General features: G+C 48.2%; 1 protein-coding gene across 1 annotated transcript in view; it reads right to left on the bottom strand.

The window, feature by feature from the left end:
• SYT13 (synaptotagmin 13) overlaps positions 1–2,238 on the bottom strand; it is a 41,919-nt gene extending 39,681 nt beyond the window's left edge. The window contains exon 1 of the mRNA XM_007181254.2: positions 2,014–2,238. Coding sequence (XP_007181316.2) covers positions 2,014–2,193 — 180 coding nt within the window. The 5' untranslated portion in view covers positions 2,194–2,238. The remainder of the gene's footprint in view (positions 1–2,013) is intronic.
• Between the last annotated feature and the right edge of the window lie 22,617 nt (positions 2,239–24,855).

The following is a 24,855-nucleotide window of genomic DNA, read 5'->3' as shown; positions in this document are numbered from 1 at the left end:
TCTGTGTGAAAAGCCAGAGGAAAATGGGAAGGGTTGATGTCTTCAAGAAGGATCAAAAAATCCAGGGAAGCTGAGACGGCCCATGAAGCGGGCAACTGGCATGAGCTTGGCTGGAGAGGTAAACACCTGCCACATCAAGCAGGTGAGGAAGTGGAGTGGAGTGGCTAACAGCACCGACTCCAGAACCAGACCAGCTTGGCTAGAATCCGGCTCTAAAACTTCTCGAACTGTGTGGCCTTGGGCAAGTCACTCACCCTCTCTTTAGCTCTTTCAGCTTTAAGTTGGGCTCATCATATACGTCCTTCATTGAGTTGCTAAATGCATTAAGTGTAAAGCACTTAGAATGTAGCCTGGCACAGAGTACATGCCAGGCTCCGGTTTGCTGTGTTTGTTCCAAGCTCAGTGAGAAGTTGTGGAGGATTTTAAGCCAGGGAGACGCATGATCTGGTTTGTCTTTAACAGATCATTGACCATTGCGTGGGCTACTGGTCCTCAGTAAGACAAAGAGTTGGAAGGGACCCCGGAGGTCACTTACACCAACACTGTCCCCAGCGGTTCTCTCTGGGAAGGGGAGGAGACAGTGCCTGAAGGGCCACCACTGTGAAAGGCAGAAGAATGGCTGTCCCTGAAGCGTGCCGGATGGGATAGGAGGTTGAGGACCCAACGTCTGGAGAAGGGCTCATCCAACACCCCCTCCCCCGCCCTGTGCCCACCTGGAGCGGGTAGCCCACTACTCCCATTTCAGATGGTTCTGGGTCCCACATCCCACTGCCCAGTTGGCTCCTGTTCTTGCCGGTGTCAATGTCACTTTTCTCAGATTGTAAGTGCGTCAAGGACAGCAGCCATTTCATTCCACTTTCAGTGACTGACACAGGCCCCGAGAAACTGGGTCTGAGCTTCTGAATAATTAATTGGCAAAAGGAAGGTGGAATCACAGCTTTATAGTGCCTCCCCTGGAACTCTAAGCTCTGGAAGGAACCTAGAGGGCCTTGGGAAGTCATTAAGTCACCCCCTGCCCCAGGGCCTGCCTTCCTCCAGTCTTTCCATCCAGACTTCCTCCCGGGTCTTCAGAGGACATTGTGCACTCGCCACCTTGGGAATGTGTCCTGGAGATCCCAGCCCATGTAGCGCAGTCCTTCCAAACCTTTCCCAGACCCCTTCTGCTGCTCTGTACAATGGGGACACCACCCATTTCCTGCCCAAAGAGGCTCTGGGGACAAGCTGATGCATGGGATAAAAGCCCTCCTGTCTCCAGGGGCATCTCCAGACACACCTTCGGGGAGGTCTCAGCTACTCGCTCAGTCTGGCTGGAGCTGAGAGCTGCTAGGACAGGGTGAGGGTCCTCCAGGCCCCCCCATATTCTTCTGCCTCTCCAGACCCCAGGCACACCCAGCCCAGCTGCCCCTCCCCAGCTCCCACTGCAGCGACAGCGGCCACCTGCTCTCTGGATTTTGGTGGATTTCCCCCTTCTCGACTCTGTCAGTGCTCTCCCTGTGCCAGCCCACAACTGGCCCCCCTCCTCGCTCTCACAGCCCCCCTTCTTCTTCCCCCCAATTCGAGCTTCTCATTCTGCACCATTCCCTTCTCAGTCTCCCCTAACCCTCACAGCCCGCTCCCCCAGCCCCCTCACAGCGTCCCGGTCTTATTACTCCTCCAAGTTCCCCACGCTCGCCTCCCAGCCCCCAAATCCCCTCCCAGCCCCATTCCCATCCAAGCTCCCTTTCCCATTCCCTCCCATGCCCGCCCCTTTAGCGCTCGCTGTCCCGGTTCCTCTCCTGTCCCCGCAAGCCCCCCATACCCTTCATTATCCTCCCCGACCCCTCCTCCACCCCCAGGCCTTCAGGACCCCCCCCCCACCCCCCCGAGGGTCCCCGAGCACGTCCGCGGTCCCCACACCCCGCCATGCTCTATCGCGCAAAGAAGAACGCCGACCATTGCCTGCCACCCACTCCCCCGCCGCTGCCCGGGAGACCCCACCCGGCCCGGGGAGACCAAGGCGCCGCCCCCGCTCACCTGCTGGGACCGGAGCACGCCGGGCTTCGCCTTCTCCGGATCGGGGTCCAGGTCCCTCTGCAGCACCCCCTTCTTGGGGTGCATGTGCCGGCACAGGCAGGTGACCCCGCACAGCGCGAGGATGCTGGTGGCCGTGCCCAGCGTGGCGCCCAGCGCGATCACGGGCACCGACAGCACCATGGTGCCCGCTCCCCGCGCGGGGCTGGGTCCCGCCGCCGCGCACCTCCCGGGCCTGGGATCCGGGCGCGCCAGCCGCTCTCCAGCCGCCGGAGGGGCGGGGAGGGAGGGCGGCTCGAGGACGTCAGAGCAGGAGGCTGGACCCGGAGCGAGCTGGTGCGCCCGCACTCAGCTCCGCGTCAGCCAGCACCCCTCCCCTCCAGCATATGACCGGACCCCCGACCCTAACTGGAGCCTGAGCCGTTCAGGTGGAAGGAACGTGAGGGCCATCTCGGGCCATCCTTCACGCTTTACGTAGAAGGACACTTGGGCCCCAGAAGGGCAGGAGCTGGCCAAGGTCACATTGTGCATTAGGTTAGCAGGGAAACCGGGGCTCAAACCCAGGCCTGAGACTCCGTCCGAGTAGGGGGTCGTTTTACCAGACTGCTAACCCTTTCTTTGTTCACCCTCTCTGGCCGAGGAGGCTGGAAAATCAACAGGAGCTTTTTCAAACACACAAAGCTGGAGATTTCCTATCTCCCGAACTTGCTGTGTGTTTACCACCAGGGAGAGGGGCTGTACTGCGTCCTGGTGGAGATGATTGCAATGATTCTTTTCACATCTGCACTTCCTTTAGCCGTGACCGGGGAATCTACCATTATTACCGAATCAGATTTGCAGATATTCTCATCTCCATTTACAGATGAAGAAGCCGGAGGCTCAGAGGGGAGGTGGGGCAGCTAGAAAAATCCAGTCATCCTGAACCCAAACTCAGGTATGCAGATTCCAAGTCCTCATGCCACCCTCAAGGAAAGGACTTCTCTTAGAATGATAAAGAGTATCGCATGCAGCAGCTAGGAGTACACACTTTGATTCAGAGAGGGGGGAAAATAAGCATGCTTAGAGTGAGGGGAAATTAGAATTCCAGGCATGAGGAGGACTGTCTTAAATCACAAAACGGGGATTTCCAGTGTTTTTCATTATGCAGGGTTTCATTTAATTCAGCAAGCATTTGCTGGGAGTCGGCTGTGCTCTAAGCATGCTGGACATGTGTGAGGAGGAGTGGAGGTGATTTCACCTGAAACAGGGCTCTCAACTTCCCGTGCAGCTGATGACTCCCAAATCTATGATCATTCCAACCAAACCTTTTCTGCTGAGCCCGAGACATGACTACCATCTGGTACCTCCCACTGTTTGTTATTTACTTATGCAGAAAAAACCCACGACGTAGTAAATAAACCCAAGAACAAGTCTTTTGTGACTTCTCATGTTGACTGGGCTCAGCTGGGTGGTTTTCCTACTCAACTTGGTATCTTCTGGGACATCCAAGATGGCATACCTCATGGCAAGCAGTAGGTGCTGGCTGCTGCCCAGAGCACAGCTGGGCTGTGTATTGAGCACTTGGGTTCTCCTCCGCGTGGCTGGAGCTTCTCACAGCATGGCAGCCAGGTTCTAAGAGGAAGGAAGCAGAAGCTGCCAGTTCTCTTAAGGTCTGGGTTCAGCAGTCCTAGAACATTGTTTCTTTGGTCAAAACAATAGTCTCCCTCTAATCCTTTCCCTACAGGGCATCAAAAGGATGTTTCTGAAATACAGGGCTGATCCTGTCACTCACATGCATAAAAGCTTTCAAAGTTTCTGCAGCAATAAACCCGAGAGACTCCAGTTGAATCCAGAGCCCTTTGTGATGTGATCCCTGCCCTCTACATACTTCCCAACCTGCCCTTGAACCCCAGACAGTCCCGGGGACATGGGATTCATTCAGCAAATGAATACCTTTAGAGCCTCCATACTATCACCCATGGGTGCATGCAGCAGGCACTCAGGAACTGTTGAAAAGGGTGAATGGTTCACATGATCTCATGCAGGACTTCCAGTGGCCCAAGAGGAATCCCATTTGCTAAATGAGCTCCATTTGATTCAACTGACTCTTTTGCAAGTATTTATTTTGTGCCTGCTGTATGCCAGGCATATTTTCCTACTAAGCTTCATTTGCTGCCAGCTGTGGAGCTGAAGTGCCTCTTTCCCTGGTGGTAAAGTTAGCATTCTCTCTCATAAGAGCTTCCCTGGGAGGTTTTCTTGGCTCCCAGGCCTGACAATGCAAAATGTTCTGGGGAAATAAGAGGTTTAATTAATGCTCTCAGTCCGGATTTCCCATGCCTGAGCTGGTCCCCTGGGAGAACTTCAATGCCACCTAACAAGATCTGGGGTGGGGGTGAGGGAAAGGATGAAGAACACTTAATACCAGACATTTTCTGATGGAGATCAGACATCTGTCATGTGGTCCTCTGTTACTATGGTTACTGAGATGTTAGCAGCTGCAGTGACCTTCATTTTTAACAGGAAGAGGGACCCCAGCCCAAGTAGAGCAGCTGGGCTTTTGCCTCTTTCACACACAGTGAACCCATGGCAGAGCTAGGCTAGACCTCAGGAGATTTGAAACACGGTTAAGTCATTAGGACTCTGGGTCACCTTGGCTACATCTCTTCAAAGATGTGACTTTTGCTTCTTGGTTACTGATATCCAGGCAGCAGCCCTTAATGACAACTCTCTAAGAAAAGGCATTAGTGGGATCCTTTGAAAAATGAGATCGTCTCTATTGAGAAAGGCCGTTGAGAGAGTTGGCTAAACACAGAGTCTGAGGATGAGGCTTGCAAATGATTGGAACGCTGGGGCCACCAGACTGCCAAGGGAAGACAGAGCAGGATGCTTGCGGGCGGCGGGGGTGGGGGGAGGGAGCTTCTGGAAGGCTGAGGAGTAGATCTCTGACAGTTCCCCAGCCTCTTGATGAGGATACCACCATTGTGATTTTGATGGATATTTTACTTGCTGGATGCTGGATGTTGTTGTTTAAATATTCTGAGCAACTGCTTTGAATTTCTAAGATATTAAAAGGCTTTTATCTGTGGGGAAGGATTTCAAATGTAAGAGGTACTCTTATTTAGCAAACATTTATGGTGTTTGCCTATAGTGTTAGGCAAGAGGGAGGAAATATACAAGCAGAACAACTGAATTTTAACATCGGAAGGATTTCAGAGATCACTGTGTGGAACCCTTTCATTTTACCAAGAGGAAACCTGGGGCCCAGAGAGATTGTGGCTGGCCGCAGGGTAGAAGGAGTTAATGGCAGAGCTGGGAAGGTGTTTTAGGTTAGGGTAGATTAGGTTGTGCCACAATAAAAAATAACTTCAAACCTCAGGGATTAATTCAATAAAAGTATATCTTGCTCCTATCACAGTTTAAGGAGGGTCAGGGGACCTGTGTGAGCAGTTTATCTCTAATCAGTGACTCAGGAATTTGGGCTTTTTCTGTCTTGTGACTCCTTTGCTTCCAGCCATGCAGACAGAGAAAAGAGAAGGAATTGAAGACCACTTGTGACATTTCAGAGGCCATGGCTGGAAACAGTACATGGCTTTCACCCCATTGATCAGTCAGAATTTGATAACATAACAGAGGAGACTGGGAAATACAGAGGAGAAACAGCAAAAGTTGTCTTTGCCACAGAAGCCAGAGCTTAGGACTTCCTGTCCAGTGCATATTTCTCTAACTCATTCATTCACTCAACAACTTTTTTGAGTTTCTACCGTGTACCAGGCACCACGCTCAGTGACAGAACAAAGCTAGGGGGCAAAACCAAGCATGGTCTCTCTCGCCATGGAGTTTACATTCCCACGGGAAAGACAGACAATAATCATTCATCACACAAGTACATGTGAAATGACAACTGTGATACAAGCTGAGAAGGAGAGGTTCAAGGTTGAGATTTGACTTTGAGACACCAATGAAGGCTTCCCAGAGGAAGTAGCACTTGGACTTCGGTCTAAGAGAGTTAAGTTAGTGCAGCTAAGAAGGAAGAGTGTTCTAGGCAGAGAAACAGTACATGCAGGGACCCTGTGATGGAACTGCACAGCGGGCAGGGGGCAGCAGTGTGCTGGCCAACCAGCTGGGGGGGGGCAGGGATTGATTTTTAGCATTTGTTGATTTCTCTGGTGTAAATACTTCCACCATGGTCAATTTCCAGCTGCCAAAAAATTCCTGAGTATTCACCAATAGGAGCGGCTCCAGCACACAAGTGGCAGAAGCTCCGTGTGAGATGAGCCTGAAGGGAGAGGTGCGGGCCGGACAACAGGGCTTGTGGGCCATGAGGGAGGGGCACTCAGCGTTTTCAGGCAGGGGAGCATGATGTGATCAGATTCGTGTTTTGAAAAGACTCCTCTGGCTGCAGTGTTGAGAACAGATGCAAGAGGGACAATGTGGACGCTGGTGCACTGGAGAGGAGGCCACAGCGGGCATCCAGCAGAGGGCTGCCAAGCTTCCTTCACGACACGTAGAGCCGTGTGATGGGCCGGCTCTGTCTGTGGCGTGAGGAGAGGGAGGTGTGGGGGGCCGATCACTTTCCCTCTCTGCCGGACCCCACTTTCCAGCTCTGCGTTGTTAGCTCGCTTGTTTGGTGACCTTGTGGTTCTCCAAGCTGGACCACTGCTAACTGGAGGTTCCCCAAGCCCTGGGCCCCGCTAAAGGCAAGATGTGCAGTAGGAAGCTGCCTGGGATAAGGGGGTGGGTCTCCCGGGCCCCCAGCTGAGTGATGCAGCCCCCGGAGGGCTAGACACTGGCAGAGGGGCAAGGAGGTGAGGAGCTCCATCGAGGTCCAGGAGTGAGGCCCACTCCCACGACAACTGCCGCCAGCTTCGAGCAATTCTGGGACCACATCGTAAGGCAGAAAGGAGGAAGGGGCTGGATCTGTGGGCCCCTGATACAGAAATCCAAGTCGGCGAAAGGTAGAAAAATATTCTGGAGTTGAGCAAATCACAGCCTCGCTTATTGACCACTGCTGATGCCACGTGCCCTGGCAGGTCACCTTCAACAACCCAGTGTTCTTTCAAACCCCCGATTCCATATCAGCACACGATGAAGCAACATATTCCTATTCTCAGGGGTAGAGCTCCTCAACTACATCCAATATCTCATGGAGCTGACCTAAAGGCTCCCTTTCTCTCTAGATTTCTGGAATATATGAAGATGACGAGGTTTTGTCTGGAGGGTTTTTCCTGCCTGGCTGGGAGGAAGAATTGAACAAAAGCTATTTCCTTCTTCAGAAAAGTGTTTGTATGCAATATATATGAAATTTTGTATGTAACTCTAAATTGTTCAAGGACCATGTGACATCTTCTAGAAGTTCATGGACCCCAGAACCCCAGAAAAATCTTTGGCATGACTGAAAGAATAGTGGACTTGAAATCAGAAGAAATAGATTCAATTCCCTTGTCTTTGTGTTCACTAGACTATATGATCCATTGGCAGATAAGCTTAAGTTTTCTGAGCCTTGATTTCCTTATCTGTAAAATGGGGACAATCATCTTCACTTCATGAAGATGTTGTGAGGATAATCTAAACCTGTGTAAATAATAGAGGATACTCAATGAATATTAAAATGATCCCATTTGCTCCAGACCCTTTAATTTCTCAATAAAACAGCTTAGCTTAGTGAAAAGAGTAGTTATTGAAGTCCCACAGGTATGTATTATTCTATCTTGGTTGCTTATGAGCTGAGAGACCCTGGATAGATTAGTCAGCCTAACCTGCTTGAGCTTTAGTTTTTTCATTTGTAAAATTAGTGTAGTATATTTGCAGAGGTGGCTGCAATTATTCCCCTTCCTATGCCCATAATTCTTTGCAATATTATGACTTTCCAAAAAAGTGAGGGTCTCTTGCTTCATGCCTTCATCTGGGCTGGCCTTGTGACTTAATTTGGCTGATAGACTGGTGGAAATGACATTGTGCCAGTTCTAAGCCTAAGCCTAAGGAGACATTGGATGCTTCCACTCTCTGTCATGGAATCCTGTCCAGCCAGCATGTGAAGAAGCCCAGGCTGGCCTTTTGGAGGATGAACGATTAAGTGGCCCAGTTGTCTGCATGACCCCAGGCCACACAGAAGCAGAGCTGCGCAGCTGCCTGGCAACTTGCCACAGACACAGGACTGAGCCCAGCCAACACCAGAAGAACCACCCAGCTAAGCCCAGCCAACTGTGCCAGTCCACAGAATTAGGAGCTAACTGAAGATTATGAGTCATTTTAAGCCACTGACTTTTGGAGTGTTTGATCCACATCAAGAACTTCAAGTGGTAGATGGTATTTTAGCCCTCACAGAATTACTGGGAGGGTGTGGAAGACACCTAGCACAGGGCCTGGTGCACAGAAGTGGTGTAATGAATGACTTTGATCATTATTCCTGGCTCCCAAAGGCAATCTCGCCAAGCACTTTCAGCAATGCCTGATGGGTGCACTAGCCCATTAATAATCGTGTAAGAATCAATCCTGGGGACCCTAATGCTTAAAATGGTAAGTAATAGCTCTCTGATCCAACCTCCACGGAACCAACTTTCCAGATTAGTCCAAGCTCTCCAGTCCAGCTGTGTTCATCTCCAAATCTTTTTATGCCAGTTGATCTCATTATTGAATTATATACTTTAATTACTTTATATGTCAACTAATGAGATAGAAGCGTGAAGAGAAATACTTTGGAAAGACCTATAAAGGTAAGTTGCCTTCAGAACTTCTATTAAAATAAGTACCAGCAAGTTATCTGCAAAGGGTTGGGGGGAATTGTAAAATTCTAGGATTCTGCCGTCAAATTGTTAGGCAAGTGTATCTAAGCTCCTCCTCCACTGTAAAGAAAGTGAGACTGGACATCACAGGTGACCCATCATGGTGTGTACAAAAGGAAACGGTGTTAACGTTTATGAAGTGCTTCTTACATGTCATGCAGGGCTCTGAGCATTTTATCTGTACTAATACATTTCAGAAACTTTAAGAAAGATGGCATGGAGCTCTAATTAACAAGAGATGGGATAAATAATAAAAACTATGATTTACATTAAAATAGAATCCTTAAGTTGTGTGTGTCATTTTTAACTTTTTATTGAAGTATGACCCATGGGCAATAAGAGCACAGATCATAAGTATAACTTAGTTCATTTTACAAAATGAACACACCCGTTCTATCCAGAGCACAGAAGAAGACTCACACCCCAGGAGTGCTTTGTGCATTGTTTTCTAGGATTCCCCATTTTTTTTTTTAACTTTTGGGATTTATTTATTTGTTTGTTTGTTTGTTTGTTTGTTTGTTTATTTATTTATAGCTGTGTTGGGTCTTCGTTTCTATGTGAGGGCTTTCTCTAGTTGCAGCAAGTGGGGGGCCACTCTTCATCGCGGTGCGCGAGCCTCTCACCATGCGGCCTCTCTTGTTGCGGAGCACAGGCTCCAGACGCGCAGGCTCAGTAGTTGTGGCTCACGGGCCTAGTTGCTTCGCGGCATGTGAGATCTTCCCAGACCAGGGCTCGAACCCGTGTCCCCTGCATTGGCAGGCGGATTCTCAACCACTGCGCCACCAGGGAAGCCCCAGGATTCCCCATTTTAACCAGCATTTTTAGATGGGCCCAGCAGCCCTGGGTCCCGAAGTGTCAGACTTAAACAAGCTTCCCCGGGATAGTAAGCTGGGGCTGTGAAGAGGACCCGCCCGTGCTGTCCACGGATGGGAGCATGCTGCCACCTGGAGGACACAGGGGGAATGGACTCTCCCTTCCAGGGCTTCACTTCCTGCATCACCCTCTTTCTCTCTGAGGCCTCTCTGTTCTAAAATGACCAGCCCTCTGCCCTTTGCCCTATCACTCCCTACTCCCCTTTCCTGCCTTACTTTTAACATTATTTAATAGTCCACATAATTTTCCTTACCTTTCTTATCTGTCTTGATGGCCTGAGTCTCCACTTTGGAATATAGGCCTTAGGAAGGTAGGGATATGGGTCTGTGTTATCTGCTGATGTATCCCAGCCCTGCAACAGTACCTGGCACATAACAGCACCTCAGTAAATCTGGCGAGTGGGCAAAGAGGACCCTGATCTGCCCCACAGCCCTGCCCGTGGGCCTTGACCCAAGCCCTGAGGCTTTGCTGCGCCCTGGTGCACAGCCCTATGCAAGTTCCCTTCACCACTCTACTCCCTCCACCCCCGGCCCTATTCCCACCCTTGGGAGGGCCTGGAACCCCTGGCACTGTTTAAACTGCTCCGCAGGGCCAAGGAGAGTGGGCGGAGCCGTGGCCGGAACCCCTGGACACCTGGTCTGCGGCAGTCTGAGCCAGTGGTCAGGCTGGAAAGTAGAACCAAGAGTGGTCAAGCCAGAGGGTGGTACCAGCTACCCCAGAGGGAATCCAGGTGCCATTAGCGAACCAGCTGGGTGGCCCCTGGCAAAGCACTTTATCTTAATGCGGCTCAGTTTTTGACATCTGTAAACGGAGAGAATTAAGTAATATTAACAGATGGGAAGTGCTTGGCCCCGTGGTTAGCCCTGGACTGTTAGAAATTATTACCTTTATATTGAAATGCTAGGGCTGAAAGGAAAACTAGAGTTCATATGGTCCAGGAGAAGCACTGTTTACTGTTGTTATTGAAAAACATTTCCCCACACACAGTTTTATGCGGAAATTCAACTTGTAAACGAAAGACAAGCTGCTCTGGTAGAAGGGGGAGCGGGGAGAAGAATCACGTGGGGCCCTACATTACACAGCAGGACCTCCGAGGAGCTTCAAAGCTGCTCTTAAGCACCCATGAAGCCACTGATGGTGGTTGATACCCTCATTTCACAGTTGGGGACACCAAGGTCCAGAGAGGAGAAGGGCCTTGTCCGGCTCACAGGACTTTGTAGCTGCGCTGGGCTGAGCTTCCAGACCTTGTGACTTCACATCCAGGGTTCCCCCCAGGGTCTCTCTGCTGCCCCCCAAACCTTTCACAATTTTATTTTTTGGCTGTTTAGTGAAGGGCCTAAGGGGTCCTCATGAAGAATAATATCCTTTCCCCTCATTCAAATCACCGTGAGCTTCCAGGTGGAGGTGGAGCCGGAGGAAGTGGGGAGGTGTTTTGGAGGAGACTTAATGCCATGTTGGAGAAGAAATCTCAGAGGCAAAGTCAAGTTGGTGAATTTGAGGAGCTCTGTAGACAAAGCCAGGGTCAATCTGATGTCACAGAGCAAAGACACCAGAGAAGGTTTGGGGAATTATTGTGAAACAAAATTGAATAATCAGTGAAAAGTACTTTGAAGGTAGCTAAGTGCTAAATAAATAACAAGACGCTTATTGTCATCAATATCATCTTGACACTTTATATTAATCAACAGGCCTGGAAGGGATTCTAATTAGGAGAATTAATGCTATGAATAAAAACCGTGAATAAAAATGACAAAATGCCAATTTCTGGGCCCCATCTCTACTAAGGAGGCTGCTTTGGGGTCACTGGTGCACCCAGTGTTAAAGATGAATGAGATCTCTCCCTTACTTTGTTGCTCATAAGGAAAATTCATTACCATCTTTTGCTCTGGTTTTGTCAGAGAATTGAGAGTTATTTATTGATCGCTTGTAACACTAATTACATTCTAGGTCTTACCTTCAAAATTTGAAGTGTTCATAATTAACAAAAGTATCTCAGAAATGAATGAAGGTGACGTCCCCTCTTTTCTATAATTATAGCGAGAGTGAGGTCTTTCTTTTGCAAATAATCTCATTTGATACGATGTAAAACTGAGATCATTTATGAAGATACCAATCTTGGTTCCATGCATTGTGGGGACTGGTGGATGTGACTGATAATCTCCAAAGATGACCATCAATTCCTTCCCTCCCCACCATTGCTAGCTGCCCCACATCGAGAGGTGGAGTCTGTTTCCCTCACCTTTGATGTGGGCTGGCCTTGGTGATTTGCTGGACAACAGAATGCACAGTAGTGATGTTCTGAGACTTCCAAGACTAAATCATAGGAAACCTCCCAGCTTCTGCCTGGGCCTCTTGGAATGCTCACTGGGGCTACTCCCTCTAGGAGCCCAGCTTCCAAATTCTGGGAAAGCCAAGTACATGGAGAAGCCTTGTATAGAAGCTCCAGTCAACAGCCCAACCGAGCGCCCAGCCGACAGCCCATATATGCTGCTTTGTGAGTGAGCCATGTGGGATGTCCAGCTCAGTCGAGCCTTCAGATGACAGCAGCCCCAGCTGCTATGTGAATGCAACTGTCTGAGAGAGTCCAAGTGAGACCTGAGTCCAATCAACACAGAGACATGAGAGATAATTGCAAAGTATTGTTTTAAGCCACTGAGATCTGGGGCTATTTGTTACATCACAATAGATAACCAGAGCATGTCAATACAGCGTGTATTCTGTTTCCTGTTGATATAAATCTTTCTGCAGAAATATAACTTGAGCAGAAATATAATTTGAACAAAAGGATTTTGTAAAACTCCTGAGACTTTGGAGATTTTTTTGCCATGTCCTGTGAAAATAATCTTTAAAGAGAAACCTGCAATTTGGACCAGCCATTTCCCTGATGATAATGCTGTAATGGGCATCTCTGTATTCGTAAAGAGCATAAATGCTTGTAAGATGCTCTCTCAGATCAGGACAGGACTGCTGGACTTTCTTCTCCCACTTACATAATGGGACAAACATACAAGCCCATGACTCTGTAAGATTTCTTATTTTAATAAATAAGTCTTTTGTCATTTAAATTCACATGGGAAATATATGTTTTCCAGTGAACTCCTCAGGTGGTGCTGGTGTGGGTGGTCCATGGACCATAATTTGAGAAACTTCAGTACGTTGGCTGTGCCTGGGGAGGGGGGCAGAGCAGAGCCCTGGGTTCTTTCTTGTCGTTGTCTCCCTACACCCCACCGACTTTCTAGAACCATCTTTGCACACTACCCGTATCCCTGCCTGTGTCTGTCTCCAGGCTTTTTCTAGCTGCCCCGAAGGAAAGTCACCTGGATTCAGGATAGAATCAAGGACCAGATCCTCTCTGCTATCCTGGGGCCCCCACCCCACACTCTGTCCAGAAAGCTTCACCATCCCTCCACTGCCTGCTGCTGCTATTGCCCTTGCCTCCATTCTGGGCATCTCACTGTGCCCTCCATCCATAGCCACCTGCTCCTTGGGAGCTCCATCCGCTGACCTCAGAGGCTAAGAGATACCCAGCGTGGGCCTGAGCTTGCGCCCTCTCTGTGGGTCTCACTGCAGGAAATGATAGCAAAGTCATTTCCCTCTCCCAGCCCCTGATTGCCTTAATCAACCTCATAGGGCTTTTTAAAAAAGAAAAACAATATTTATTTTATAGTTAAATAACTAGGATCACTCAGTAATGAGAAATGTGCATCTGTTCACACTGCCCAATTTCTTAATCCTCATTTTATTTCTTTTTTTTCCGAAATAGATTTTAGGGTATAATTGATATTTAAAAACTGCACATATTTAATGGGCTTTTGTAAGGATTAAATGAGTTAACACAAGCAAAGGGCTTGGACAGCAATCATTGCATGTGAAGGGGCTCACGAATACTAGTTCTTACTATTATTGTTGTCGTTAGCATTAATCAGAGTTTCTCTAAGGATGGCAGTAAACGTACACTTTCTTGGAAGTCCCTATAGTTTCATCCTAAAGAAGTAATGTGATTTTGCACCTTCATCCACCATAGATTTTTATTGGCCCTGAAATAACGTGTTTTAAATTAGACCAGGAGGAGAAACAAAAATTGGTCCCAGGTTTCTTCTATGGCTTCTGTCATTGCCAGCCCAGCACCCAAACTGGAAACGCTCACCTTTAAATTGCTCACCTCTCTCACTAGTTTGCCCTGTGCTTTCCCGTCACAATCTGATCACAACTTCTTGACATCCTGAGGGTGCAGTTTAGGCAAACACGCTGCTGTTTACAGAGTGTGCGTGGTTAATAGGGCCAGGTCCGGAGTCAGACTGCCTGGGTTCAAATCTCAGCTACTCTACTTACTAGCTGTGGTGAGTTGCTTAACTTCTTTTAAGCCTCAGTTTCCTCATCTGCCATATGGGGTGAGGATGGTTAATACTGGGGTTGTCACGCTGTAAGGAATAAATCAGGTAATCTATGCACAGTGCCTGGCAACAAAATAGTGTTAGCTCTGGTTAGTAAGGGTCCTGATGGCAAACCCTGGGACCCAGCATTTGTCTAAGACCCTCTCTATGGTGAGCCTTGTGTTAGATGTATTGTCAAGGGTGTGTATGTGTGTGAGTGTGTGTGTATGTGTGTCTCTCCAATTCAGTGGTTCCCAGTTGGGGGCAATTTTGCCTTCCAGGGCACATTTGGCAATGTCTGGAGACATTTTTGGTGGTCACTATTGGAGAGAGGGAGCGGCTACTGGGTAAAGGGTGGAGATGCTACTAAACATCCTACAAGGCGCAGGACCGCCCCTACACTCCAACAAAAACTCATCCAGTCTAAAATGTCAATAGTGCTGAGGTTGAAAATCCCCGTTCTGATTAGAATATAAACGCCACGAGGACAGAGGCTGCGTCTCTGTCCACCGATGTATCCCCAGACTGTAGCAAAGTGCTTGGTCCTCAATAAATCCCTGCTGAATGGATGATTGATTGACATGAATGAATGACAATCAAGGCTCTCAGGGGGTGGAGATCTCTGTGGGGCTGGGTGAGCAGCACACGGTTTGACTGCAGACTGTTCCCCTGCTGGAGGATTCATCAATCCTGGGACAAAGGGTCCCAAGCCTGAGTCGGGGTAGAGGGCTGGGCTAGGGTGAGCCCTGGGACGCAGGCCTCTCAGGGGGCTGGCTGGTGGATCGAGGGTTCATGCAGTCTACACCAAGCATACAATTCTAGGAAACCAGTCAGAAAACTCTCACACAGCAGCCATCAAGAGCGGAGAGTCACCTCCACGTCTCTGGTGTGCAGGCCCCTGGGAGACATCAGTTGGGTTATTTTTCCATCAGCAATGTTGAGTGGTTTTGATGGGGGCGGGAGGGGGTGCTAGTGTTGCTTGCAAAGCACTTAGGACAAATCCTCTAGAATCTGCTGATTCCAGCGATCTCCCTGGTTTTTTTTTTTTCTTTAGTGATCACTTCCTGCCCTGGAAAGTGCTACCTGCCAGCATTTCTGCAAATTTGAGAAGAGAATCCACATCAGCGAGTTCCAGCAACCCCCTAAACTCTGGCCCAGAATCCTTTTCATGGAAACCAGCAGGCAGAGGCCTGGGTCCTCCCAGCCCCAACCTCTCCCTTCCACTTCCTCTGCTCCTTCCCGCAGAGCCGTGAAACCCAGTGCACTGTGAAGGTGCAAGGCAGAGACTAGGGGTGCCGTCCTTAGAAACCGCACCTTCACGAGCCTCCTCTCAAGATCACATGACATCAGCTGACAGAGAGGCCTTGGAAGTGGACCCAGAGCATCATTCAGCCAAGTAGTGACTGAGGGCTTTTCATGCTTGTAGTGGGATCCCACTTGCCTGCTTGAGCTTTTCCAGGGGTGCAGGTCTGAACTGATTTACTTTCAGGCTTTGAGAAGTGCGAAGTAAGCTTTGAGATCAAGATGTGTATGCATCAAAAAAAATTTTCAAGAACTGAATTTAATTTTACTTGAATTTAACAGAAGAAAAGGAAATTGAGGTTATGCTAAACGAATTGCTGAGCTTCAGATAAATTGCTCTTCTCTACAATATATTAATTGAAGAGATTATTTTAAGTTGATAAAACAGAGCATGGAAAAATTAGGAGATTACAGTCATTATAGTGTTTTTTAAAAACTCCATGTTTTATTTTGAAGCAGAAGAGATTGATACCCTGCTAAGAAAAAGGAGGAAATTAACACCCTTAATGTTCACACTTTGCTTCCCCACCTCTGAATACTATTATTATTCACTTTGTCCAAGTTTATAGCATCGACATTCTGTCTGACACCACAAGCCTTTTGTGACAGATGTTGTCCACCAAATCCTTCACCCTTTCTTTCTTCCCTCACAACTGGACTACACTCCCCAGTGCCCTTTGCAATCAGATGCACCTGCGCTTTAGATGATGGCCTGTGAGCAGGAGTGTCGTGTGCCAACTCCCTGGCCCGTGAAAACGGCAGTGGGTGATCCTCCATGCTCCTTCCCATCCCATGTATGCAAGCCCAGGGCACCTGGACGCCCATGCTGACTACCATGGGGCAGACACCTGGAGCCCTGAATCACCAATTAAGGAAGAGTTGCTGTCGAGGAGGAAACAACTCTTTTGGAATGTATGTGATCCAGACAGAAACTTCTATCATGTTTGAGCCCATATATATTTTGGGTGTGTTTGTTAAGATAATTTACATGACCTTAACCAGCACTCTTGTTCTACAATTAAATGGACACAATAATCACTACAGTTTTTCCAGTTCTGAGTGTTTTATTTTGATTGGCTGGTTTTATTCACCAACCAATAGATTCTTTCAGGAAAACCCATAATAATAATGGCTAAAATGTCCTGAGCTCTTACTATGTGACAGACACTGTGCTAATTACTTCCATGTATTAATTCATGTGATTTTTTCAACAGTCCTATTTTGTATGAATGCCATCCCCATTATACAGATGAGTAAACTGAGGCACAGAGAGGTTATATAACATAACACAGCTGATAAGTTCCAGAGCTGGATTTCACCAGTTCAGGCAGTCTAGCTCTGAGTTCATTGTCTTCCCCTCTGTATTAAACCTTTCAGGGAGTTATATTCCTTAACTTCTTGTTTGGTTCATTGTCTTACTTTTTTTTTTCTTTGTAATTGCTTGTAATACCCTTTTATGTGGTACCAAATTCTATGAATATATAAAATCACAACTCCCTATTTTTCTGGGTATCTTCCTCTTAGAATCGTCCCGCTCTTTCTTTCCAACTGGATTAATTGCTCTCCAGGCCAACTCTTTTAGCTGGAATTCTGAAACTTCCTTCAATCAACCTCCTAGGTTGTGTGCCACATTTTTCTCTTTCTTTAGTCCAAGGAAGAAGACTTCATTTGCTGGAGCACATCCTCAAGTAACTTCCTCAGAAAAATGACTGTGAGAGACAAATGTTCTGGGTCCTGGTAAATCTGAAAGTGTCTTTTTTCTTAACTTAAGACTCTAATAAGTGCTACTGACCACTTGAACATAGAATTCTAGATTGGAAATTGTTCTCTCTCACAATTTTAAAGGTATGCTCCATTTTCTTTTCTGCTGTCCAGTTTCCGATGCCAATCTGAGTTTAATTCCTTTGAGAGCAATCTTTTTGTTTGTTTGTTTCTCTTTAGAAGTTCTACTCTTTACAAGATCTACTCTTTACACTTGGGGTTTGGAAGTTTCACCACAGTGTATGTGGGTCCCTTTCCATTCATTGTGCTGGGCATTCTGTGGGCCCTTCAGTCTAAATACTTGGTCTGTTGTCCTGGGGAATAACTTTTGTTCTTTTCATTTTCCCAAGTCTTTTTCTGGAACTCCAATTAGTCAGATGTTGTGTTTTCTGAATGAGTCTTTCCTGTCACTTATTTTTCCTCATATTTTCTATCCTTTTGTCTTTTTGTTCTACCTTCTAGGGATTCCCTTGACTTTATAAATAAACCTTTTAATTAACTTTTAATTTTGGCAGTCATCTTTTCACTTTTCAAGAGCTCTTTATTATAGCAACTTTGCTTTGTTTGGTTGCAACATCTTCTCAAAGCTTTCTGCAGAAATTTTGAAAACTACTGTCTATTACCTGCACCAGCTCCATTTCCTTTAGAGTCAACTTTACCATTTATTTATCACATGCTTTCTGTATGGCTGGTAGCATAACTGATGCCATCTTGGGCCCTTACTGTTTCTCCTGTCCTTTCACTGACCCTACCCAGGACTGTACTGTGCAGTAAATCACTTCTCTGTCATCAACAGCTTTCTAGTTAATAGATTTTGTTTAATAATCATTAGGAACAGGTGGCCTCTACGCTCTGTTAGTCCCCAAACAATGAAGAAAACCTTCCCTGACATATTCCTGGCACCCACGAGACTAGTTACCCATTTGTAAATCTTGACTTAGGAATGCATGTCCTGTTTCCAAGCACCTACCCCCATACCCTAGGTTAACCAGAAAATTGTCCCAGTGGCCCCTTGGCAGTGCGGAGTGCAGCTGGGAATGCTTCTGGGTCACTGTCTGCCTAATCCAGATCCCACCCTGTAAGTTACCCTACAATAAACTGATCCATTGACTTTATGGAGCTGCCTGCCTCATTTTTTGGTCTCAGTATGCTTTCTCAGTTCGGTGAGCAATTTTCCTTCTCTCTGTCCTCCAACACTTTCTCTTCCATGTTGCAAGTTTTTCTCTCTTTTCTCCCTGGGGGCTCACTTGTTTTTTAGGATGAAGCAATAAAAAGGTGATGGAGAGCTATATACCTAACTCACTGACTGGTGAACCTGGTCTCACTGTCAAAGGGCAAGGAGCTAGTTTTTTCCAACAGGAGGCTCTGAAATGACAGGTTGCAGAGCCCACAGACTTCATGAGTGGCCACAGCTCAGGCCTGGGCAGCCAGCATATGCCATCCGAATAGCCACAGTGATTGCCTCAAAGTAGGCGCTTGGTCCAATGAGACTCAACTCTAGGAATTCTACTGAGACCAAAGGAAAAAGAAGCTCTTTCTACTGGGATTTATGACTGTTTAGAATAATGCAAATCAGTACTCGCCAGATGCCACCTTGTAGAGGGGGTCTGTTTGAGACACAAGCCCACAAAGGAAAGCAGAATCCAGAGGTGAGAGGAAATGCCAATTCCTGGATTCAGTTATGCCTGAAATCAGCCCAATCTTTGGTTATATGAGTCGCTGAATTTTTTTTTCCTTGTCTTATCCAGTTTGAAAAAGAAATTCTATGACGTGCAACCAACAGAGTCCCAAATAACGTAACTAACCAGTTACCTACTGACCTTTGGCAAGTCCTTCCTCCTTTCAAAACTCAGTTTCCTCATCTGCAAAATGAGGGTGAGTATCCCTGCCTCCCTCGAGGACTGCAATGAGGGCCAAGTGAGAGGCTGAGCGTGATCACCCTTTAAAAACTGTAAAATGCTCTAAAATGCAAGCAATTGACACTGCAGTGATTCATCCTTTCATTTCATCCCTTTGGTGGAGTAGGTTTTTCTTTTTTTTTCCAGCCAAAAGCATCACTAAATCTTTGTTTCTATGGAAAACTAAAGCTAGCTAAACCAAACGAAGAGGACTTGGCCTTCCAGCTCCCACTGGAAGGAAGAAGGCTTGGGCTGGAGTATTAGGCAGACGAGCTTCTCCAGGAGGGAGCTGGAAGGATGGGTTTCTTACTTAATATTTGTTCAGTGCTCTGGGCCTCTGAAGGGCCATGGAGTCTCTAACTGGGTTTGTTATTGATGTTTAGTGAGCCATAAAGCTCCAATTTCCTGCCTGCACCCCCCCCCCAGGCATAAAATAACTATTTGCTGCAGCCTGTAAACACCCCACGGTCAGCGGGCCGCACTCCCGGTGCCACGGGGCTCGTTAACAAACATCCCGCAAAGGCCTGCTGACAGCACCTCCCGCCCCTCTGTTCGGCCTTGCAGGCTCCTCTGACTTGCTCCCCAGCTGTGGACTCGACAGGCCTGGTTCTGCCACTGACCCGTGTCTCGAGCAGCAGCCTTGCCACCCAGGACGGGCGGGACTGTGTGTTGGGAGCGGTGGTCTCGAGGGCCCGGTATGTCTGACCCCGAACACGTAGCATCAACCCCCTCCGCTCGCCACACAGCGCTCAAGTGGGCCCATATCAGGGCGAAGGGACGGCAGGAGCCGCCGACCCCAGTAACGCCTCAGCCTTGATGACGCTTTGCTCAGGTCGCACCCCTTTGCCTCATGTTAGGAAGCCCCACTGGGGTGAAAGGTCTCAGAAGCCTGGCCCACACCTTCACCTTCTCTCTAAGGGCCCCTGTCTCTGGCAGCCCCTCTGCACACTCCCCTCTACGCTGCAGCTTCTATAGCCTCCACTGGAGTCAATCCTGTTTTGTGCTTTCCCACCAGGTGGGGTGCTAACCGCCTATCTGAAACAAGAGGACAGGCCTAGGCGCCCGTGTGGGACCTGCCTTCCTCTGCCGGGTTGAGGGTGCCTTAAGGGCATCCAGCTTGTCTTATTTATCCCCGAGCCTCCAGTGTCGGGCTTCGGTTCAGGTACTCGATGACTTTCTGAGGGAGATAGAGATGGAGAAAAGGAAAAAGATAAAGGAAGAGTAGAAGCAAGGAAGATCCTGAGCCAGATAGAAGCCACTGGGTTTCTAAGACAGACCCACTGGGTATTCTGTGGTGTCTTGAATATTGTTTAGTTCCTGGAATATATTTCTCTGGGGGATATGATTAAGAGAAAGTTTGGTGTGCGGTTGAAGGCACTCTAAACAGGGAGCCAGGAGTCTCTGGGTGACCTCTGGCAAGCCACCCTCTTTTTAGGGCCTCAGTTTCCCTGCCCGTCAAGGAAGAAGTTGGCATTTCTCTCTTGAGTCTTCTTTGCCTGACACTCTGAGAATGAATAAAAGGTGGCCAATGAGGCTAGTCTTTATTCGTTCATGTTTCGAACTAATAATCATTTATGAAGCATCTTTATTTTCAGCAGCTCAAGTTCCATGAGCTCTGTTATCTGGCCAAGGCGGGTATTTGTGTGTGCATTTGCCATCAGCTCCATTTCACTGATTGGAGACACCCAGGCCTGGAAAGGCTGTATATAGGCAGCCTCCTACCGCATCACTGACCACAGCCCAGGGGGGCAGTTTGGAGCACAGGCTCGGAGTCAAGCACACCTGGGACAAATCCAGCTCCACCCCTTACTAACTACAGGACCCCTGGCAAGAAGCTTGTCTCAGAGCCTCAGTTTCCTTATCTGTAGAATGGATTAATAATACTTACCGCATAATTGTTGTCAGGATCAAAGGAGGCAATATATGAAATGTTCTTAGCACATGGTCTGGCACCTGGTTAGCAATCAAAAAATGGTAGCTAGCAATACTAGTAGTGGCGGTAACTGGTGGTGACAGTGGTGGCATTGGAATGGGGCAGGAGATGTGTGATTATCCTGTGGATCCTCTTATAGGGGGCAGCTGAGATGAGCAAAATTCTCTGACTTCTTGCAGACCCTCAGAGACCTGCCACCAATGTCTTTTTGCACATGTGACACCAGGCAGTGTCCCGACAGTGATGAAGAAGCCACAGTCTGTGACGGGTATTGAGGACTCGGCATGTAAGGCAAGAAGAGGTGTCTGGGGTGAGCTAGAGGTCCAGACAGTTAGAGCCAGAGGGACCTTCCCGGGCACCGTCCACCAGGACAGCTCCCTACAGATGTCTGTAGGACTCTCCTGAGAGTGAGGATATTTGGTCCAATTCCCTCCAAAGAGATTGGGAGAAGTGATGGGGGAGGCTGATTCTCATTCCAGCCTGAGGAGAAACTTCCCACATCTGAGCACCTGCCAACAGGACAGTCTGCCTTGTGGGCAGTGAGTCCTCTGTAATTTTAAGAGACAAGGAACAGAAACCCATCTTAGCCTAGTTCAAGCAAAACAGGAAAACTGTTAACTCACCCACCCTACCCAACGAAAGGCAGGGGCAGAATTATCCTGAGGGTCTGTGGGATCCAGGGATGTGAGCAGGATCAAGATCCTTTGTTTTCATCTCTCCATGTTTCATCTTGACTTCCCCTTCCTTCAGAATCCTCTGACAGGTCTGGAGGCCAATCCTGAAGCGCCTGGTTTAACAGGAAAGAACGGTCTTCTCTTTGCCAACACCCATGTGCAAAATCCTAGGGAAGGTGCCTGATTGGCCCAGCTTGGGTGGTGTGCCGGCCCCTTGGACCAATCACAGGGCCTGAGGGAGAGACTATGTGAGGGTCCGTCTCTTCATGAGAAACATGTGGAGAGGTGGCAGACCCGAGATCAAAGGAACGGCTGCATGCCTTTACCAGACAAGAGGGGACGCAAGCACTAGGCAAGTGCTCCAATTACCTCTGGAAGCTGTGAGGGAATTTCTACCAGGGGGCAGTTGGCATAGACATGCTGTAAACCCCTTTCAGCTGCTCTCTGGACATCACATTTCATGCTCTGCGTGCCCACGCTGTCCTCCTTGCTGTCACTCCAGAGACTGCAGAGGCAGTATGGGGGTGGGGGGCGGTGCCTGTGGATAGATGACCAGAGTGCTCTCCACAGTGGGAACTTCGGAGTTTTCACAGCAGCGAGTCTGGAGAAGTCCTCAGAGGTTAGTCTGTCCTGGCTGCGGTCACACACCCAGTCCCAGGGAACTGTGAGCTCGGACTCGGTCATCTGTTCTGCAAAAGCAGAGATGCCTGTGGATGCGAGACCACCTCCCCGCACAGCTCCCGGGCACCGCCTTCACCTTGGAGTACAGGTATGAATGTGTCCTGGAGCTGTGCGTCACGGTCAGAGCCCGTGCCATTCTCTGCATCGGCCCTGCTCAGTAGAGCCCTGGCCTTTTGGTTTCATTCTCAAGGACACTCAAGGTGACTCCTGTGGGGGTCCTGTAGGGCCTCCTTATGCTCTAAAGCATAAATGAACTTTTTCTCTGGCTCGCCATCCCTCATGATGGCAAGTGGATGAGCTTTTTACGAGACTGAGGTGGGTAGATAGATGGGTAATTAACATAGACAGACAGGCAGGGGGTCATCCCAGGACACATTACCTTGTCTTCATCAAAAAGGTCATGTCGTACACCCAAACCTTTAAGCTGCATTTGTGAGCCCTGGGGTCTGATACATGAGTGCCCCTGCTAGCTGGATGCACGGAGGGCACCTCATGGCACCTCACCAAGGAGTTGGTACAGCTTTCTCCCAACAGGATAGCGAGCGGCTTGGGCAGGCTTTCTTTGTACACACCCTCTTTCTCCAAGTATAGGTCCCAGAGTGCTAGGACCATTCTAAATCTATGCTCTCCAATGGCTTCAGGCGGCACCAAGAGCTCCTGCAGGGCGGGGAGCAGGCAGTGAAGTCAGCTCCAGTTAACCTCCCAGACTTCTGGGACCTCCTTTGACTCTGGCACCTGGCACTTTCCCTTTCTTTGCTCTCAAGTTCAGCCCTGCAGTCCAGTGGAGGTAGGTATCCAGCACTCTGTGTGTTGAGGGGGAGGGGAGCTCCAATGGAAGTTCAGACCGCCATATGGACCAGAAGTCTCTCTAATCGCTTCCCCATGGGCAAGGTGGGTGGGGTTTTTCCCTCTTCCTTTCTTCCCTCCCTCCTTCCTTTCTTCCTTTCTTTTTATGGAAGCATAATTTACCTGCAGTAGAATCCACCCCCTTTTAGTGTGCAGTCTTATATGTTTTGATAAAAGCATATAATTGTGTAGACCCTCTCACAATCAAGATAGAGAATATCTCCATCACCCCAAAATGTTCCTCACCCTGTGCCCCTTTGTAATCAACAACATCCCCCTAACCCCAACACGTGGCAACCACTGGTCTATTTTCTGTCCTGTAGTTTTGCCTTTCCCAGGATGCCATATGAATAGAATCATACAGAATGAAGCTCTTTGTGTCTGGCTTCTTTCACTTAGCAAAATACATTTGAGATGTATCCATGTTGTCGCGTATAGCAGTAGTTTGTTCCTTTGATTTATTTATTGTACCTGTATTCCACAGATTGTTTGATTGTTTATCCTTTCCCCGGATGAAGGACATTTGGGTTGTTTCCAGTTCTTAGCCATGATAAACAAAACATCCATGTACAGGTTTTTGTGTGAACATAAGCTTTCATTCCTCTTAGGTCATACGCTAAATATATGCTGAACAGCCGAGCTGTTTTCCAGAGTGGCTGTACCATTTTGCACTCCCACCATCAATGGAGGAAGGTTCTGGGTGCTCAATATCCTGGCCAGCACTTGGTATTGTCAGCAGAGTGAACTCTCAAGATGCAAATCTGATTATATCAGAATAATTTAATGTCGTTTTATTGCTTTTAGGCTAAAGATCTTTACATGTCCTAGGAGACCTTGCCTGACCTTGCTCTGTCCCCTCTCCTGCTTCCTCTGGCCTCGCCCCTCCGTGGCCTGTGCTCCAGGCCCGCTGCCCTTCCCCCAGCATCTATCTCCAGCTGCTTCTTCCTGCCTGGAACCCTCTGCCTCCAATCCTTTACTCTGTTCTTTGTTGGATTAATGCCTTCTCATCCTTCACATCTCAGCTCTAATGTCCCTCCCTCAGCTAACTTTTCTGACCCCCAAACTATATGTGGGTGACTTTGTGGGCTTTCTCATAGCACCCTGTGATTTTTCCATCATAGCACTTATCACAATCTGGAAACACATATTTATTTCTGTGACCATTAGATTAAGGCCCATCTCGGCCTCTAGCCTGTCATCTCAATGGCAGGAACTGTGTCCATTTCCCTTTCTATTGTTTCTCCACTTTCTTGGTCCCATAATCAATAAATATTTGTCATAATTGCGAATAAATGACTGGTAAGATTCCCTATAGCCAGGATGGGCCTGGAAAGGACTTCAAACAGTTCATGACTCCTGGCAGGTGTCTGAGCTTTGTGATGTAACAGAAGTTTCCCACTATCCCAGGGCTCACCACTATCCTGTGCATCAGACACCTAAGCCAGATGAAGACTGTATTCTTCATTCTCCTTCCCGCCCCCATCCTGCCCAAGGTGGGACCAGTCATCTTGCAGCGTCCTCTCCATGCCCTTCAGGGTGGAGCCAGTCTCTGGCATTTACAAGTAGCTTTGTTCATTTTCTATCAGGTTTTGTGTTTTATTTTATGTTCTTTATTTTTTTATTATGAAATATTTTGACATAGCAAAAATAGTACAGAGGAGAATATAATATGCATCTGTGTTCCCACCCGCCAGGATAAGAGAGAAACCATTACTGACACAAATAAAGCCCTCTGTTCCCTCC

Source organism: Balaenoptera acutorostrata, chromosome 9, assembly GCF_949987535.1.
Source record: "Balaenoptera acutorostrata chromosome 9, mBalAcu1.1, whole genome shotgun sequence".
In the NCBI taxonomy this organism is placed as follows: domain Eukaryota; kingdom Metazoa; phylum Chordata; class Mammalia; order Artiodactyla; family Balaenopteridae; genus Balaenoptera; species Balaenoptera acutorostrata.
The sequence above is the reverse complement of the archived record's forward strand: the minus strand, read 5'-3'. Positions and strand labels throughout refer to the sequence as shown.